Source organism: Trichechus manatus, unplaced genomic scaffold (assembly GCF_000243295.1).
Source record: "Trichechus manatus latirostris isolate Lorelei unplaced genomic scaffold, TriManLat1.0 scaffold00015, whole genome shotgun sequence".
Lineage (NCBI taxonomy): Eukaryota > Metazoa > Chordata > Mammalia > Sirenia > Trichechidae > Trichechus > Trichechus manatus.
Window position 1 is genome coordinate 16,441,912 of NW_004443951.1, and position 19,236 is coordinate 16,461,147.

Genomic DNA, 19,236 nt, shown 5'->3' on the forward strand with positions numbered 1-19,236 from the left:
GAGTCCCTGGGTGGTGCAAACGGTTAATGCTGAGTCCACACAGAGGTGCTTTGGAAGAAAGGCCTGGAAATCTACTTCTGAAAAATCAGCAATTGAAAACCCTACAAAGCACAATTCTACTCTGACACACATGGGGTCACCATGAGTCAAATAATTCCAGGCACTCCTAGGAGCTAAACCTGTATCAGTTTTTTTTTTTTTAACAACCAAACAAAACCAAAAACTGAAAAAAACCCAAAATATCTCTCCCTAAAAGTTGCAGAGTATCATGGCACCCTACTTTCTTAAACTCAAAGTACAGGTGACACCACAAATACTACTTGAGCTATGCTTATCTATTACAAAGACACACCAATGGAAAAGGATGGGAATACTTGAAGTGCAAATGTTTTATTTACATATTTATTTAAATACTTCTTTTCCTGAACTGAATACAGAATACAAGTGCTTCCTTTTCCTCAAGTAGTTATCTTGTTACTTTTTTTTAAATGTTTTGGTGTTTTACATACGTAAGAAAACAACTTTCTAAGTTTTGTAAGTCATTTCTATAACGAAAGCGGAGACTAAAATTTATTAACACTGCCATGCCCATTAAAAGTGCCAGTAAATGGATAAAAATATCACTGAACTTCATAGTACATATTAAACTACACTTTTTCCAACTGATTAATTGAAATTCATTATTATTCAATTTATTAATTGAAATTACTGATTAATTTAGTTCAGTTGATTCATTATACATGTTACTGTTAGAACTGGAGAAGGTGATATTTCAGAAATTTTCAGTAACATGTAAGACATGTTTTATAACAACAAGACATGTTTTATACTCACATTTGCATAATTATATAATTTATTAAAAAAATAAAAATCAGGGATGATAAATATGATTATTCATTGATTCCTTATATTTAGTTTATCCTTTCTAAGCTTTGTTATTTACAGTTCAATGTTTTCTGTGATCTTTTCTAGAAAAATTTTAGTATTACTTTCAGAACATGGCTGGCAGTATGAGTTTTTTTAAAAAAATGGGAACCTACTCTCCCAAATTCATTCACATTGTTGATTTCTCCACACTATGTATTCTCTGTTATTTAATAAGACTTACCTTATATTTAAGACTTTCATATTTATAAAGTGAATATTATATATGAGTTTTCTGATGTACAATAAGATTTGACCTCTGGGAAAATGCTTTCCCACATTTGTTACATTCATAGGGCTTCTCTCCTGTGTGAGTTATCTGATGTCTAAGGAGATGAGACTTCTTGATGAAGGCTTTGCCACATTCAATACATCCATAGGGTTTCTCTCCTGTATGAATTCTTTGATGCGTAACAAGCACTGATGTGTTGCCAAAGGCTTTGCCACATACAATACATTGGTAGGGTTTCTCTCCTGTATGAAATCTAGAATGTTTATAAAGGGATGAACTATACCTGAACGTTTTCCCACATTCCTTACATTCAAATGAGTTCTCTAGTGTATGAGATTTCACATGTTGATTAAAGGAGGAGTTCCAGGTGAACGTTTTCCCACACTCACTGCATTCGTAAGGTTTCTCTCCAGTGTGAAGTCTCTGGTGGATCACGAGTTGAAATTTATGCACAAAAGCTTTTCCACAATCATTGCACACAAAGGGTCTCTCTCCATTATGAATTTTCTGATGAGTTTCAAGGTGTGTCTTCCTCCTGTAGGCTTTCCCACAGTCATTGCATTCAAAGGCTTTTATTCCTACATGATTTTTTTCATGTCTAATGAAATGAAACTTCTTTTTAAAGGCTTTACCACATTCATTGCATTCATTAGAGTTTTCTCTAGTATAACCGCTATTATAATTAAGTAAGTTTAAATTAGGTTGCAAACTCCTCCCACATGATTTACACGTATATGATTTTTGTATTGTAGGATTAAGACTTGTGTTCATATTATAATGGTGGAGTCTTCCCATAGTTAGAATTTCACTGAATGTGAATGAAACTGACTTCAAAAAACTGTCTTTGCTTTCCTGGTGCTTCTCTGGTTCCTCAACAAGTAGGCAGTCAGCTTCTAAAAAGGAGTACAATAAAACATTCCTAGTTAATTTTTCCACCAACATGTTATAGAAGGAAACTTCTGTGGTTTTAAATTTAGTATTCCATTCTGAAACAAATCCTTTATTTTTCTTTCTAAAACTGCCGAAGAGGAAATGTGTGCAAATGATAATAATGAGAACAAATGGCTTAACTTGTGACCTACAGAAAGACAGTAAAATAGGCACAAAGTACATAAGCAGGGTACAAAGGAAGTCAAAAGGTTGCTCAGTAAGGGTGCAGGGTTAGCGAACAGAATGAGGAGGACCCATCTTGGAGATCTAGTTAAGGGATAGGGTAACTAGAGGAACATGAAACAAGTTAAGGGAAAGTATTGGAGGACAGACTAGGTTTGGAAGAGGCAGATAGAGTCAGAGTCTTCACTACCTAATTCCTAGATTATTCCTATCTCCCACATTCATGTCTCTTTTTCCTGTTAGTCACCCTGCACAACATCAATTCCTTTTAGGAGAATTCCGATATCACCAGCCCTCTCACCCCATCCAAACCACAGCTGAGGCATCTCTGTAGACAGGGCTCCAATTCTATTTACAGCTAGGATTCTTTCTTTCACATACTTGTAAGTCCAAGAGCACAAATGTCCAGCAGGTATTCAAGGAAAAGTCATTCTTAGCCAAGGCACAGATTCCGCCTGCTTACTATCATTTTATTCTGGCTGAGTTTCTGTACATGAAAGTGCTTTGACAAGTACTGTTTTTACATCCTCTTTTAATCTAACTAACAAACTAGTCCCCAGAAAGCTGCTTTGCTCCTGAAGTCATATTCTTTCACTCCTATTCTCAGAACTCTATAAATCCCAAATCCATTGCTCCATTTAAAAAAGGTTGGCAGGGGTGGTGGTGGTGGTGGTTATAATTCCCCACTCCTGAGGTTTTTTTCATGTGGAGTATTGGTAGGACACTGCTGGCCTCTTGCCCCATGCCTTTTTCTTCTCTGTGGAGCTGGGCTGAGTGGTGCGCTATAGTCATTAGCACACATTTCTTTTATAGAGTTGTTCTGAGTATGAGGAAGTATTTCAAAGGTGTCTGTCCCTCACTGATCAATGGCAATCTCATTTCCAAAGGCTCCCATCTACTTGGTTTTCTGTCACTCACCTGGATAGCTCCAACATGGGTCCTCTCCCTCCACCATCCATGGCTCTTGTCCTTGCTCCAACTTGAAGATCACTTTTGGATTGGCAACTGGACACCCTGTTCATGGCAAACAACACAGACAGAAGTAGGGACAAAGTGCTAGAGACAAACAACTTCCTCACAACTCAAGTGTGCCTCCTTGAGTCTCAGGGCCTTTAAAGGATGACAGATGGGCTTTGGAACAGAAAAGACCTTTCTCCTCCAGTTGGGAGGGAGAAGCATAAACATGCTCTCTGATCCCCAAGGAAATTATGAATACTTGACCACTGAAATTCAGGACTGAACTTTTTTTTTAATGATTGAAGCCTTGTGTTTTTCCCACCTTTTCTCAACTCGGGCCCAAGTCCTTCTCTTGACAATTTACAAAACAGGGGCTAATGACAGAAAATAGCACCTAGGGCAATTAGTGTTAAATTGCTGAATGATCTCTCATTCAATGGCAATGGGAAAACTGTGATGGCCAACAGAAAACAGCTCATTGGTGCCCTGCCTCAAGTGGCGCCCAGGGCATGGTGCCCTACCTGCTCGCCCCCTGCCCCAGTTAGGCCTCTGACAAAATATCCTTTATTTCCACCCTAGGTGGGAAGTTCTCTTGTTCCATAGTTAGGATTGGTGGATGTGAGTGAATCATAGTTCTGAATGTTCCTGTAAGGCTCTGGAAGAATCCTTTGAAACAGCTAGGGCTCACCACTCCTGCTCCTCCCCATTCCATACATCCCATCTTCACTTCCTTCTAGAGTCATTAAGAAGCTCTAGTTGTTTAACTCTATTGTTCACCCCCTCATACCAAATATGAGACCAACTCTTAGAAACCAGGCCAGATCCACCTAGTCAGAACTGCCTACAAGGGTCTGGGGATCCCTTGGCAGTGTCAAAGGAACTTAAATGAAGATGGTCTAGGTCACTAATCTGAACAGTCAGGATCCTAGAGCAGATCTTTTAAACAGTCATACTTGCCCCTATACTGTGCAACTGTGCACCAGGTTACCTTCAGAGAAGAAGGAGCTCTAGCACAGACTCAACTATTAACAACCTTCATTCTATGTATCTGATTTTGTTCTGCTTTAAGCTAGCTCATCTTGTGCTTCTTTTCTCTCTGGACTTGTAGATGAATAAAAAGAATATAGACTTTGGTACCACAAAGCTCTAGATTTGAATTCTGGGTCTTTCACTTACTAATGTGTGTGACCTTGAGCAAATTTACTTTCTGAGCCTTAGTCTTCTCACCTATAAGATGCAAAAAATAACGTCTATTTCTGGATTAAATGAGTTAACATATACAAAGAATACATATATGTGAGGGCCATGAACAGTACAAGATGGATCCTGCCTGCACAGGACTCTAGGAGAGAACCAGAGTACCTAACTGGGTGGTGACCTGAGCCAGGAAAAAAACACACCAAACACATGACTCCATGGTAATGACAATTGGAACCCATTAGCTAGTATAAAAACAACCTCATCCATCATAGATTAGACATGTTTTTTTCCTGGTTCTTGCATATAAGCACTAAGCATATAAATTCACATCCTGCACTGCCCTGCATGGACCTCTATCTGGGTGACTCTCAGAGCTTCAGCTGTCCATCCTGAGAATCTTGGCATCAACCTTTGTCTGTTGCTTAAGTTCCCTAATAAAGCTACATCCGATCAATCTGGCTTTCTCTGCCTCTTTTTTCGGAATCCAACTTGTGCCCCTCGGAGCCATTCCTGTGCTGGTCTGGTGGGATATGACAATATAGCACCCAGCATATGGTAGGTGCCCGGTACATGGTGGCTGTTATTTCAACTACAGATCAAACCACTCATGTCGCACCTATTCCACCTATATGTAAGGCTGAACATGGTCAAATGAGAGGGCAAAGGAAAATTTTTATTTTGCTCTTCATATATGAATCTAGCCACTATTTTTATTTTAGCTAGAACACTATGCTCCACAACAATGGAGGGAATTCTCCATCAGCTATAGAAAACAGGCTTTTCTTTTTTTGGCTAGGGCCAAACTTATTAATGCTGTTTCAGAATGCTCACAACTTTCAGAAGTCTTAAAGGAAAGGCACTAGTAGTGAACTCTGAGTTACAGTGAAAAATTATCCATTGCTTTACCCACGGAGATGAGGTTTCTAAAGTTTTCCAACATCACATCCCAATACAAGTTCCTCTGAGCACAATCAAGCAGCTGCCACTCCTCTGGGGTGAAGTCCACGGCCACATCCTGGAATGTCATCGATCCCTGTAACAGCACATTCATCTTAAAACTAAAGTGTGCATTGTTAGGGGGCTGGCAAGATAATCATGTTCACTATCGAGTTTTCAGAAAGTTGTATATGATTATTACTATACACTTGACTCAGAAATATACTTTGTGATAGAAACAAAGATCATATTAAAAATATCCAATCATTGCCAGGACAATTCAATGGGAGAAAGAATAGTCTTCTCAACAAATGGTGCTGGAACTAGTGTATATTCAGATGCAAAAGAATGAAGTTAAATCCCTACCTCACATCACATACAAAAATTAACAAAAAATGGACCAGAATAAATGTAAGAGCTAAAACTTTAAAACCCTTAGAAGAAAACATAAGAATAAATCTTTGCGACCTTGGAGTAGGCAGTGGTTTCTTAAATATCACAGAAAAAGCATAAGTGACAAAAGACAAAAAAAAGACAAACTGGACTTCAGAAGTTAAACTTAAAAAAATTGGACTTTAAAAAGTTAAACTTTTGTTCTTCAAAGGACACCATCAAGAAAATGAAAAGATGAGCCACAGAATGGGAGAGAATATTTGCAAATCACATGTCTGATAAGAGACTTGTATCTAGAATATATAAAGAACACTTACAACTCAACAATAAAAAGGCAAATAACCCAATTAAAAAATGGGTCAAGGATTTGATTAGACATTTCTCCAAAGAGATGTCCAAGATGCACATGAAAAGATGCTCAACATCATTAGTCATTAGGGAAATGCCAATCAAAACCACAATGAGATACCATTTTACACCCACTATGAGAGCTAAAATTAAAGAGATAAGAACAAGTGCTGACAAACATGGAGAAATTGGAACACTTCTACATTGCTGGTGGGATTATGAAATGGTACAGCCACTTTGGAAAACAGTTTGGCAGTTCCTCAAAATGTTAAACATAGAGTTACCATATGACCCAGCAATTTTACTCCTAGATATATACCCAAGGGAATTAAAAACACAATCCACAAAAAAACCTGTACATAAATGTTCATAGCACAATTATTCATAGCAAAAAGTAGAAACTACCTGGGTGTCCTTCAACCAAGCAATGGATAAACAAAACGTGGTATATCCATACAGTGGAATATTATTAGGCAATAAAAAGAAATGAAGTACTGATACATGCTACAACATGGTTGAAACTTGACAATACTGTGGTGGGTGAAACAAGCTAGTCACAAAAGACCACATATTGTATGATTCCATTTGTGTGAAACGTCAAGAATAGGCAAATCCACAGAAACAGAAAGTAGATTGGGACTAGGGGAAGGGGAGAATGGGGAATGACTGCTAATGGGTATGGGGTTTGTTTTTGGGGTGATGAAAATATTCTGAAATTAGATAGTGGTAATGACTGCACAACTCTGAATATACTGAAAACCACTGATGTCCACTTTAAATGGGTGAATTTTGTGGTGCAAATTACATTTTAATAAAGTCATTAAAAATATTGCCTATATACTCTTCATTCATTCACTCAAAATATTTAATAAGGACCTACTAGACACTGTACTAGTGATACATAAAGGAATAAAATTATTACTGCTCTCAGAGATCTTACAATCAGACTCTACAAAGCAAACATAAGTGCAATAAGATGTTATGGGGGCTATGAAAGATTTACATACCAGACACCACATAAACATAATAAAACAAACACGTGGATTTTTTTTTACATGATAAAATATATCCTCTCAACCACAAAACCAGATCATATTTAATGGGTAAACAATTAAAGCACTGAAATTAAAGTGATTTTCCTACATGTTTACCACAAAAGAGATAGTTAAGACCATATAGAGCAGGGATCAGCAAATTACAACCTATGGGCTGGCCTCTTGTTTTTGTAAATAAAAAGATATGAGAAAAAAATTCCCAATTTATGAAAAAAAATCTTCAAAAGCTAAAAAAATCCTTAATTTGAATTTTAAAAAATCTACCAGAATACGAGAGGAACCAATGAAATATTGCAAGTATTCCCATTAAAACTGGTACCAAAAAAAAATTTTTAGCTGTCAATTATCATTCAAAATTGTAGTTACTGGAAGTCCTAGACACTGCAATAAGACAGGAAAAAAGAAGGGAAGAGGGAGCTGTAAATATTGGACAGGAAGGTACAAAACTCCATTTGAGAATACATGATGTCTAACTGGAAAAATCTAAGAATCAACTAAAAACTCCTGGACCTAATAAGAGTCCTGTAAGCTGGCTGGATAGCAGGTCAACATAGATAAATCCATACTTTCCTATAAACGACAATAGCCAATTTGAAAATATAATGAAGATAAAAGAGCCATCCCATTCTCAGTAACAACTTAAACCATATACAGGAATAAACATAAGAAGAATGTACAAGAATTACATTTTATAAACCTATAAAACTGCAGAGGCGTTTATAAGAAAAACTAACCAAATGGAGAGGACTCCACTGAGTTACTGAAAAGTTACGAATTCTCCCCAAATTAATCTTAAGTTTAATGCAATCATAATAAAAATACCTAGTAAGCTGGTTTATGGACCTTGACAAGCTGCTTTTAAAATTCACATAAAAGAGAAAATGCTCAAGAATAGCTGGCAATTTTGGAAAAGTTGTAAGATTTACTTACGGATCCGGGTAGACATTAAAAAGGCTACGTAGCTGGACTTGAACAAATTGTGTTTATTTAGTGCTACTTGGCACTATGCTCTCTGCTTACTCTAAGAAAGTCATAGGAAATCTGATATGTTTAATCACAGGGTTATTGCTGTGAATGTTGTTTCCAACATTACCTGTATAAAAAGCCATTAAAAGATATTTTCTTCAGAGGAATTATTTTGCTTTACCTCATGTACAATGCCAACAGTTTAATTGGTTGGGTATCCATTTTATATGATTGCCAGAATCCTCCTTAGAAGCAAGGATGGCGAGACTACATCTCATATACGTTGGACGTGTTACCAGGAAGGATCAGTCCTTGGAGAAGGACATCATGCTTGGTAAAGTAGACGGTTGTTGAAAAAGAGAAAGATCCTCAACAAGATGGACTGACACAGTGGCTGCAACAATGGGCTCAAGCATACCAACGATTGTGAGGATGGTGCAGGACTGGGCAGTGTTTCATTCTGTTGTACACAGGGTTGCTATGAGTCAGAACCGACTCAACGGCACCTAACAACAACAGGAAGATTGAGTACACAGTTGCAGCTCAAATTTATCCAACTATGTGCAGACCCTATGACCTGATATCAACTTATCAAGTTAAAAAATTTCCTGTTGGACCCAATATTCTTGTCAATCTACAGTTTCCCTAATTATACATTTCCTTTTTATCACATGGAATTTAGGGAGATTTCAGTGACTAAATGAAGAGATGACTGCCTTACCTGGAAGTTGATCATTTTCTGTACTCTTGGACAGAGATCTATGAAAACAGAAATGGGGAGGAGAATACAGAGACATGAGAAGCCAGGACTGATGTAGAACCCTGCTCTACCAGACCAGAAGTACCCACATTGCAGCCTCAGAAAATGCCACCTAGTGGGAGAATGACCTTTCAGTAAGTCAGAAAAGTCCCTATTCTATAAGCACCAATATCTACCATGATTCCATTATGAATATATGGAACTTAGACAAGGATGCTGTGCATTTCTGTCCTACTGATCTAACAGCTAGCTGTTAACTTTTGAACCAGTGATTTTCTTTCTCTCTCAGAAATTTATCCTAAGGAAATAATAATGAATGTATTAAAAGACTAACAAAAAGCCTGGCCTCTGGTACTCAGTAGTTCTAGAAGTTATTCCTTCCTGTAATTCTCTGGACTCTGCACTGAAACTGGGATAAAGAACAAAAACAAAAACAAACCCTTGCCATCCAGTTGATTCCAACTCATAGGGACCCTATAGGACAGAGTAGAACTGCCCCACAGGGCTTCCAAGGAACAGTGAATGGATTCGAACTGCCAATCTTTTGATTAGCAGCTGAACTCTTAACAACAAGAGATCTCAAATTAGGACAGATCTCAAATTAGAATAGGCTTTCCTGGGAACACTGGATCCAAGGGCCCAGGAACAGTTAATCTGATTCCCTCTTTCTGGGAGCTCACCATCTCCTACAAGCCCAATTTGAGCTTTTTGAAGCCCTAACCAGCACTACTGAGGCCCTAGAAAGGTTAAAATGTGCAAGAGGGGCTCCCAGTTTCAGTTCCATTTTCACTGCAATATATGCAAATACACCAAGAGACCCTGAAAAAAATGACCACAAATTGAAATTTACTTGGCATTCATTGCTCAAATATTTCAAAAGGAGAATAAACCCAACTTGTTGTTTTAGGAAGGGTGTAATGTTGTAAGAAAGAATGAAATTTATCAACACCCATTCCTGATAAAAACTCTCAGCAAAATAGGAACAGAAGGGAAATTCCTCAACATAATAAACAGCATTTATACAAAGCCAACAGCCAACATCATTCTAAACGGAAAGAGTCTAAAAGCATTCCCCTTGAGAATGGGAACCAGACAAGTATGCCCTTTATCACCACTCTCATTCAACATTATGTTGGAGGTCCTAGCCAGAGCAACAAAGCAAGAAAAAGAAAGAAAGGGCATCCACGTTGGTAAGGAAGAAGTAAAAGTATCCCTATTGGCAGATTATATGATCTTACACACAGAAAACCCCAAAGAATCCACAAGAAAACTACTGGAACTAATAGAAGATTTCAGGAAAGTATCAGGACACAAGATAAAACGTACAAAAATCAACTGGATTCATCTACACCAACAAAGAGAACTTTGAAAAGGAAATCACCAAATTAATACCATTTACAATAGCCCCCAAGAAGATAAAGTACTTAGGAATAAATCTAACCAGGGACATAAAAGACCCATACAAAGAAAACTACAAAACACTACTGCAAGAAACCAAAAGAGAACTAAGTAGAAAAATATACCATGCTCATGGATAGGAAGACTCAACACTGTGAAAATGCCAGTTCTACCCAAACCAATCTACAGATACAATGCAATCCCGATCCAAATACCAACAACATTTTTTTAACGAGATGGAGAAACAAATCACCAACTTCATATGGAAAAGGAAGAGGCCCAAGAAAAGTAAAGCATTAATGAAGAAGAACAAAGTGGGAGGCCTCACACTACCTGATTTTAGAAACAATTATACCGCCATAGTAATCAAAACAGCCTGGTACTGGTAGAACAACAGATACATAGACCCATGGAACAGAACTGAAAAACCAGAAGTAAATCCATCCACCTGTGAGAAGCTGATAGTTAATAAAGGCCCAAAATTCGTTAAATGGGGAAAAGACCGTCTCTTTAACAAATGGTGCTGGCATAACTGGATATCCATCAGCAAAAAAATGAAACAGGACCCATACCTCACACCATGCACAAGAACTAACTCAAAATGGATCAAAGACCTAAATATAAAATCTAAAATGATAAAGATCATGGAAGAAAAAATAGGGACAACGCTAGGAACCCTAATACATGGCATAAATAGTATACAAACCATAACTAACAATGCACAAACACTAGAAGTGAAACTAGGTAACTGGGAGCTCCTAAAAATCAAATATTTATGCTCATAAAAAGACGTCACCAAAAGAGTACTAAAACCTACAGGCTGGGAAAAAATTTTTGGCTATGACATATCCACTCAGGGTCTAATCTCTAAAATCTACAAGATACTGCAACACCTCACAACAAAAAGACAAATAACTCGATTAAAAAATGGACAAAGGATATGAATAGACACTTCAACAAAGAAGACATTCAGGCAGCTAAAAGACACGAGGAAATGCTCACAATCATTAGCCATTAGAGAAATGCAAATCAAAAATACAATGAGATAACATCTCACCCCAACAAGGCTGGTACTAATCCAAAAAACACAAAATAATAAATGTTGGAGAGGTTGTGGAGAGACTGAAACACTTATGAACTGCTGGTGAGACTGTAAAATGGTATAACCACTTTGGAAAATGATTTGGCACTTCCTTAAAAAGCTAGAAATAGGAGTACCATATGACCCAGCAATCCCACTCCTAGGAATATATCCTAGAGAAATAAGAGACGTCACACAGATAGACATATGCACACTCACGTTCACTGCAGCATGGTTCACAATAGCAAAAAGATGGGAACAACCTAAGTCCCCATCAACAAACGAATAGATAAATTTTGGTACACGCACAATGGAATACTATGCAACGATAAAGAACAATGATGAATCTGTGAAACATCTCACAACATGGATGAATCTGGAGGGCATTATGCTGAGTGAAATTAGTCATTCACAAAAGGACAAATATTGTACAAGACCACTATAATAAGAACTCAAGAAAAAGTTTAAACACAGAAAAAAGCATTCTTTGATGGTTACGAGGGTGGGGAGGGAGGGGAAAGGGAATTCACTAATTAGATAGTAGACAAGGATCAACTTTGGTGAAGGGAAGGACAACACACAATACAGGAGAAGTCAGCACAACTGGACCAAAGCAAAAGCTAAGAAGTTTCCTGGACACATCCAAACACTCCGAAGGACAGAGTAGCTGGGGCTAGGGCCTGGAGACCATAGTTTCAGGGGACATCTGGATCAACGGGCATAACAAAGTTTATTAAGAAAATGTTCTGCATCCCACTTTGGTTGGTGAGTGGCATCTGGGGTCTTAAAAGCCTGCGAGTGGCCATCTACGATGCATCAATTTGTCCCATCCCACTTGGAGCAAAGGAGAACGAAGAAAACCACAGACACAGGAAAATATTAGCCCAAGAGACTAAAGGACCACATAAACCAGAGACTCCACCAGCCTGAGATCAGAAAGAACTAATATGGTGCCAGGCTATCACCAATGACCACCCTGACAGGGAACACAGCAGAGAGTCCCAGACTGAGCGAGAGAAAAGTGTGGAGCAGAACTCAAATTCATGTAAAAAAAACCAGACTTAATGGTCTGACAGAGACTGGAGGAACCCCCGAAACTATAGCCCCTGAACGCTCTGTTAACCCAGAACTGAAACCATTCCCAAAGCCCACTCTTCAAATATTAGACAGGACTATAAAACAAAAAATAATACACGTGAGGAGTGAGCTTCGCAGCTCAATCAGATATACGAGACCAAATGGGCGGCTCCTGTCCGGAGGCAGGATGAGAAGGCAGGAAGGAGAGGAACTGGTTGAATGGACACAGAGAACCCGGAGTGGAAAGGGGAAGTGCGCTGTCACACTGTAGGGATTGCAACTAATGTCACAAAACAATATGTGTATAAATTTTTGTATGAGAAATTAACCTGAGTTGGAAACTTTCACCTAAAGCACAATGAAAAAAAAAAAAGAATGAAATTTAGACAAAAGTTCATCTGGGTTTGAATCTCAGCTCTTCCACTTACTAGGCAAGTTGTATGAGTCTAGACAAGTAACTTCATCTCTCTCAGTTTCACTTAATTCATATGAAAAATGGTGATAACATTTACTTCAGATGACTGCTTTGAGAGCACCCTATGAAGAGTGCATAGCAGTTTCTCTCATGCTTTCTTCCCGGCTCCCTTGAAATGGCTTAAAATTTCCTGTCGCAGACTCCGGTAGAGCCAATGGTGCTCTTGGAACCTGGAAAGGTACAGTTTGATGCACAAACTAGACTCCTACACAGTGACCTTTACATACAAGGGCAGGAATGAAAACAGATCCGGCTCCAGCCCCACCCGGGCTACGGGTACTCGCCCAGTACCAGTCGGAGCCCTGCTCGTGCTTTCTCTTAAGTATTCCAGATTCGAACAGCCTCACACCAAATCACGAAGTCACCACATGTGAGTGTGTGAAGTTTTATCTTTGGCTCGTTAAATCCACAAACTGGTCTCCGCCTTTCCCCTCGTCCTTCCCTTTCGTCTCCCAAGTCCCGCAAAGTCATACCTGCCACCCTGTTCGCCGCCAAACACCCAGTTCTGGCTTTAAGGCCGGGATCAGGTAACAGCGTCTTCCAGTGCAGAGACTAGGAAGATACCTCCACTCTCACTTCGCAAATCGCCGGTTTTAAGATTGTAGAATACCGGATACCGCACTACTGCGCGTGTGCGGAAGTAACTGCTCACCCAGAGCTCCAGGCTTCTCCCGAATGTAGGCCATCTATCGAGAGACTACATTTCCCATAAGACCTGTGGAGGTCGTTTCCGGAAGGCGTCAGATGCTCCTCCCTCTTTTAGGGAGATTCCTAGTTTAGTATCTCTGGCGCTGTTCTGAGAGCCCCGCTGCTTATTAAAAGGGAAATGTCTATATAACTTTTCTTTTAAAAAGATAGATAATCAGAATTTATAAATACTAGAAAATCGAAACCAGCTGTATGCTAAAAGAGTATTTTACCCTTACCCAGTAGTTTCTTCTAGCAATGCACTAGCTTAGCTGGGGGGAGATGAAGAGGACCCAACCACGAAGACTAAGAAAGAATGATCCGTGAGGTAGAAAAAAAAAATAGGCGAGTTTGGATCTGCAAAACCAAGAAAAGCAAATGTTTCGAGGAGGACAGAGTGATCACTGTGTCAAATGTTGCTGATGCACCAAGTAAGATGAGAGCTAAGAATTGACCATTCAGTTGAGCAGTGTGGTAGTCACTGGTGATGTTGACTCATGCGGTTTGGGTATAGTGGAAGTTTGATGAGTCTGGTTATTTGATAAGAGTGGGAGGAAAGAATGGGAGAAGTGGAAGACAGCAAAGAGACACACTTTTAAGAAATTTTGCTTTTAAGATGAACAGAAAAATAAGGCTGTAGTTGGAAATGGATTTTGTGTCAATTTTTTTTTTTTAATTTAAAGGTGGAAGAAATTACAGCATGTTTGTATACTAATTAAAATGATCTAGTAGAGAGGGAAATTTTGATAATACAGGAAAGACAGGATAGTTTCAAGAACAAAGTCCTTGAGGAGAGAAGGGATGGATGGAACCCAGTACTTAACTGGAGGGATCAGTTCAAAGTGGGACTATGCCTAATGTGCCTAGCTTGATCACAATGGATGATCTTAAAGGATGTGACCCTTGGAATAGAGAGACTGTTAAACTTCAAATTGATCAGCAGGAAAATAAACAATAGCAGTCGCTCACAATAGCAATGTATCAGAGAGACAGAGAGGAAAGCAGATTGAGAATGTACTAGATTCCAAGGAATATATTAGAAAACATTAATGTATTTGTTATAGTTAAATATTTTAAAATTTTTGGGCTAACAATTGTAAGCAAAACAATATCCTTTTATAAAGAATTAAAGTAGCCTGCCGTGTTTAAATAGCTTTTGCAGTATAAATGAATAATAAAATTAGATAATGAAAAACAAAAACAAAGTAGGAGCATGGACAATTTATCCACTGGAATAGAAGGGGAGGCAGAGTATATAGGTTTAGATGTAGACAGGTGGACAGATTTGGTAGTGGGAGAATGAGAACATCTTCTGAGTGCTTCTATTTTCTCAGTGAAATAGGAAGCTGAAAGTGAAGATAGGGAGAAGGTATTGGAGATTTGAGGAGAGAAAATATATGAAATACTGTATTACATTCATTGTATTACTCACTTCTTTCATATTTCAACATCTGTGAAATTGCTATCGTAAACCAATGATGGTTTAATTGGCAGCATTTTTTTCTTAGTGGTACATAAAGATACATCTTATAAAGAATAGCTTCTTAAAACCAAACCCAAATCTGTTGCCAACAAGTCTGTCCCGACTCATAGTTACCTATAGGACAGAGTTGAACTGCCCCATAGGATTTCCAAGGATGTAAATATTTTCTAAGTAGACTGCCACCTCTTTCTCCGTGGAGCAGCTGGTGAGTTAGAACCACCGAACTATTGGTTGGCAGCTGAGCACTTAACCACTTCACCACCAGGTCTCCTAATGGTATCCTACATTCTATAAAATGTTAGTAATTTAGGAATGTGGGACAGTTTACTGGCATTTTCAATGTAATAAAGATATTTATCTCTGATCTTTAAAAAATCCTTTCTTGACTTATAGTCCACTCCAGCAATTGCTCCATTTCTCAGCATTCCTTAACAGAAAAATTTCTCCAAAGAGTTGCTTATTGTTCCTGCCCATATTTACTCACTTCGGATTCTCTCCTCAATCCACTCCAGTTGGGCTTCTTGACGCTAACTACTCTCCTGACACTTCTTCTGAAAAGTTACCAATGAAATTACACATGGACTTCCTCTATTCTCATCGTATGTTACCTCAACAGCATTCAACAAAATTGAAATACTTCCTTCTCTTGGCTTCTAAAACATCTCATGCAGCTAGTTTCTCCCACATCATTGAAACTACTTCTCTGTTTTCTTTACTAAATACAATTCCTCTGTTGTACCTCGAAATGTTGGAAGGGTTTGGCCTTGAACCTTTTCTAAATTTCTCTCTCTCTAAATGATCTCATTCAGTTCCATTACTTTGAATACCAATTATATGATGTTGTTGTTAGGTGCTGTCGAGTTGGTTCCACTCATAGCGACCCTATGTACAACAGAATGAAACACTGCCCAGTCCTGCGCCAGCCTCATGATCATTGTTATGCTTGAGCCTATTGTTGCAGCCACTGTGTCAATCCATCTTGTTGAGGGTCTTCGTCTTTTTTGATGACCCTCCACTTTACCAAGCATGATGTCCTTTTCCAGGGACTGGTCCCTCCTGATAACATGTCCAAAGTATGTGAGACAAAGTTTCGCCATCCTTGCTTCTAAGGAGCAATGTAGCTGTACTTCTTCCAAGACAGATTTATTCATTCTTTTGGCAGTCCATGGTATATTCAACATTCTTCACCAACACCACAACTCAAAGGCATCAGTTCTTCTTCAGGCTTCCTTATTCATTGTCCAGCTTTCACATGCATATGAGGTGATTGAAAACACCATGGTTTGGGCGGGCGCACCTTAGTCTTCAAGGTGACATCTTTGGTTTTTGACACTTTAAAGAGGTCTTTCGCAACAGATTTGCCCAATGCAATGCGTCCTTTGATTTCTTGACAGTTGCTTCCATGGATGTTGATTATGTATCCAAGTAAAATGAAATCCTTGATGACTTCAATCTTTTCTCTGTTTATCATGATGTTGTTTATTGGTCCAGTTGTGAAGAATTTTGTTTTCTTTAGGCTGAGGTATAATCCATACTGAAGGCTATGGTCTTTGATCTTCATTAGTAAGTGCTTCGAGTCCTCTTCATTTTCAGCAAGCAAGGTTGTGTTATCTGCATATCGCAGGTCATTAATTAGTCTTTCTCCAAGCCAGATGCCCCGTTCTTCTTCATATAGTCCATCTTCTCGGATTATTTCCTCTGCATACAGACTGAATAAGTATGGTGAAAGGATACAACCCTGATGCACACCTTTCCTGACTTTAAACCATGCAGTATCCCCGTTCTGTTCAAACTGCCTTTTGATCTATGTCAGATTCCTCATGAGCACAATCAAGTGTTTTGAAATTCCCATTCTTTGCAATGTTATCCATAATTTGTTATTATCCACACAGTCAAATACCTTTGCATAGGCACTAAAACACAGGTAAACATCTTTCTGGTACTCTCTGCTTTCAGCCAGGATCCATCTGACATCAGCAATGATATCCCTTATTCCATGTCCTCTTCTGAATCCAGCTTGAATTTCTGGCAGTTCCCTGTCAATGTACTGCTGCAAAATTTTACTTGCGTGTGATATTAATGATATTGTTCAATAATTTCCACATTCAGCTGGATCACTTTTCTGTGAAATAGGCATAAATATGTATGTCTTCTAGTCAGTTGGCCAGGTCTTGTCTTCCAAATTTCTTGGCATAGACAGGTGAGCATTTCCAGCACTACATCCTTTTGTTGAAACATCTCAATTGGTATTCTGTCAATTCCTGAAGCCTAGTTTTTCACCAATGTCTTCAGTGCATCTTGGACTTCTTCCTTCACTACCTTCGGTTCTTGATCATATGCTATCTCCTGAAATGATTAAACATCAACCAATTATTTTTGGTAGAGTGACTCTGTGTATTCCTTCAATCTTCCTTTGATGGTTCCTGTGTTGTTCAGTATTTTGCCCATAGAATCCTCTATACTGCATCTCTTCAGTTCTTTCAGCTTGAGAAATGCCGAGTGTGTTCTCTTCCCTTTTGGTTTTCTAACTACAGGTCTTTGCACATGTCATCGTAATACTTTACTTTGTCTTCTCAAGCTGCCCTTTGAAATCTTCTGTTCAGCTCTTTTACTTCATCAGTTCTTCCGTTTGTTTTAGCTACTCAACGTTCAAGAGCAAGTTTCAGAGTCTCTTCTGACATCCATTTTGGTCTTTTCTTTCTTTTCTGTCTTTTTAATGACCTCTTGCTTCCTTCACAGATGATGTTCTTGATGTTATTCCACAACTCGTCTAGTCTTAGGTCATCAGTGTTCAATGCATCAAATCTATTCTTGAGATGGTCTCTAAATTCAGGTGGGATATACTCAAGATCGTACTTTGGCTCTTGTGGACTTTTTCTAACTTTCTTCAACTTGAACTTGCATATGAGCAATTGATGGTCTGTTCTGCAGTCAACCCCTGGCCTTGTTCTGACTAATGATATTGAGCTTTTCCATTGTCTCTTTCCAGAGATGTAGTCAGTTTGATTCCTATGTATGACTGACACAAATTTATATCCCTAGCCCTCACCTATCCTTTCCACTCTAGACTCCTAAATCTATATGCCTACTTGAAATCTCTCTTGGATATCTAAAAGGCAACTTCAACTTAACATGTCCAAACCAAACTCTTAATTTCTTCCCGCCCCCCTCCTGCAACGTAGCACCTGTCTCAGTTCAGTAAATGCAACATTATCCATCTTGTTACTCAAACAGAAACCTAGGAGCTATCGTTGACTCTTCTTTCCTATTCCTTTCTTTCTCTCAAAGTATATATTCTCTATAAGAACATATGCAGTCCCTGGGTAGTAAAAGCGATTAAAAGCTTGGCTACTAACCAAACCGCTGAAAGGCTGGCAGCACGAATCACACAGAGGCATCTCGAAAGGCCTGGCAATCTACTTCTGAAAGATCACAACCATTGAAAATCCTATGGAGCGCAGTGTCACCGTGAGTCCTAATCAACTTGATGGCAACTGGTTTGGTTTTTGAGGACATATATTTTTGTTCGTTTTATGACTCTATCTCCAGAGCTTGGTACATAGTAGGTACTCAATAAATATTTGTTGAATATTTAATAAACATGAAACTGTCTCTAGTTTCATCTCCCTAAATGTATCATGTAGCCACTGCTCTCTGGGAACTTGTCTGGCCCAGGGTCTTGCTTCTTTGGGACCCAAAGACTCTCATCTCTCTTCTCTTCCTCTAACACAAGGGAGTCTTGTTTATCAATTCCAGGTATCCCCTTTTCTTCCTATGACTTCCTGAAATCCATTCTTCTACTTCTCACATTCCATCTCCTGTCAACTTCTTCCCCAAATCCTCTAAGTTCTGTGGGCATGGAGTTTTGAAAACAAAAGCCAGAAAGTGTTGCAGTTTACTTCTGCTTTCCACCCTGCTGCATAATCCTTCTGAGACAATGAACACTCTAATTGAGTGAAGAGAAGGAAAAAGTGGATAATAAAGGGAGAAAAAACAAATACATTAAAATTTTATCTAACCATTCTTATAAAACCAGCCATAACATAAATGACAGAAACCATGCTAGAAGGTAAAATCCTTTTATTAAATACTGTGATTGGCAGAATCCCTTTATTAAGAGGCACTTCTGGATATTGCCCAACACCAAATTG

At 38.6% G+C, this 19,236-nt stretch overlaps 1 protein-coding gene across 6 annotated transcripts; it reads right to left on the minus strand.

The window, feature by feature from the left end:
* Nucleotides 1-251: 251 nt before the first annotated feature.
* Nucleotides 252-14,283, minus strand: ZNF684 (zinc finger protein 684). 6 transcript variants are annotated; one of them, XM_023727170.1, is made up of 5 exons: nucleotides 13,389-14,283; nucleotides 8,846-8,883; nucleotides 5,333-5,459; nucleotides 3,188-3,283; nucleotides 252-2,049 (listed from the first exon to the last, which is right to left on the minus strand). In XM_023727170.1, the coding sequence occupies exons 2-5, from the start codon at nucleotides 8,858-8,860 to the stop codon at nucleotides 1,145-1,147; spliced, it is 1,143 nt and encodes a 380-aa protein (XP_023582938.1). In that variant the 5' UTR covers nucleotides 8,861-8,883; nucleotides 13,389-14,283; the 3' UTR covers nucleotides 252-1,144. The 6 variants fall into 6 exon arrangements, with proteins under 6 accessions (XP_023582938.1, XP_023582939.1, XP_023582943.1 ...); XM_023727171.1 differs by lacking the exon at nucleotides 8,846-8,883; XM_023727175.1 differs by lacking the exon at nucleotides 5,333-5,459 and having other exon boundaries at nucleotides 13,389-14,274.
* Between the last annotated feature and the right edge of the window lie 4,953 nt (nucleotides 14,284-19,236).

Excerpts from the sequence above, each read along its gene's own strand:
- ZNF684 (XM_023727170.1), bottom strand. Across the intron at positions 3,284-5,332 it reads TAGAAACCTCATCTCCGTGG|GGTGTCCAGTTGCCAATCCA; the intron begins GTAAAGCAATGG and ends TGCCATGAACAG. Across the intron at positions 2,050-3,187 it reads CCCATGTTGGAGCTATCCAG|AAGCTGACTGCCTACTTGTT; the intron begins GTGAGTGACAGA and ends ACTCCTTTTTAG.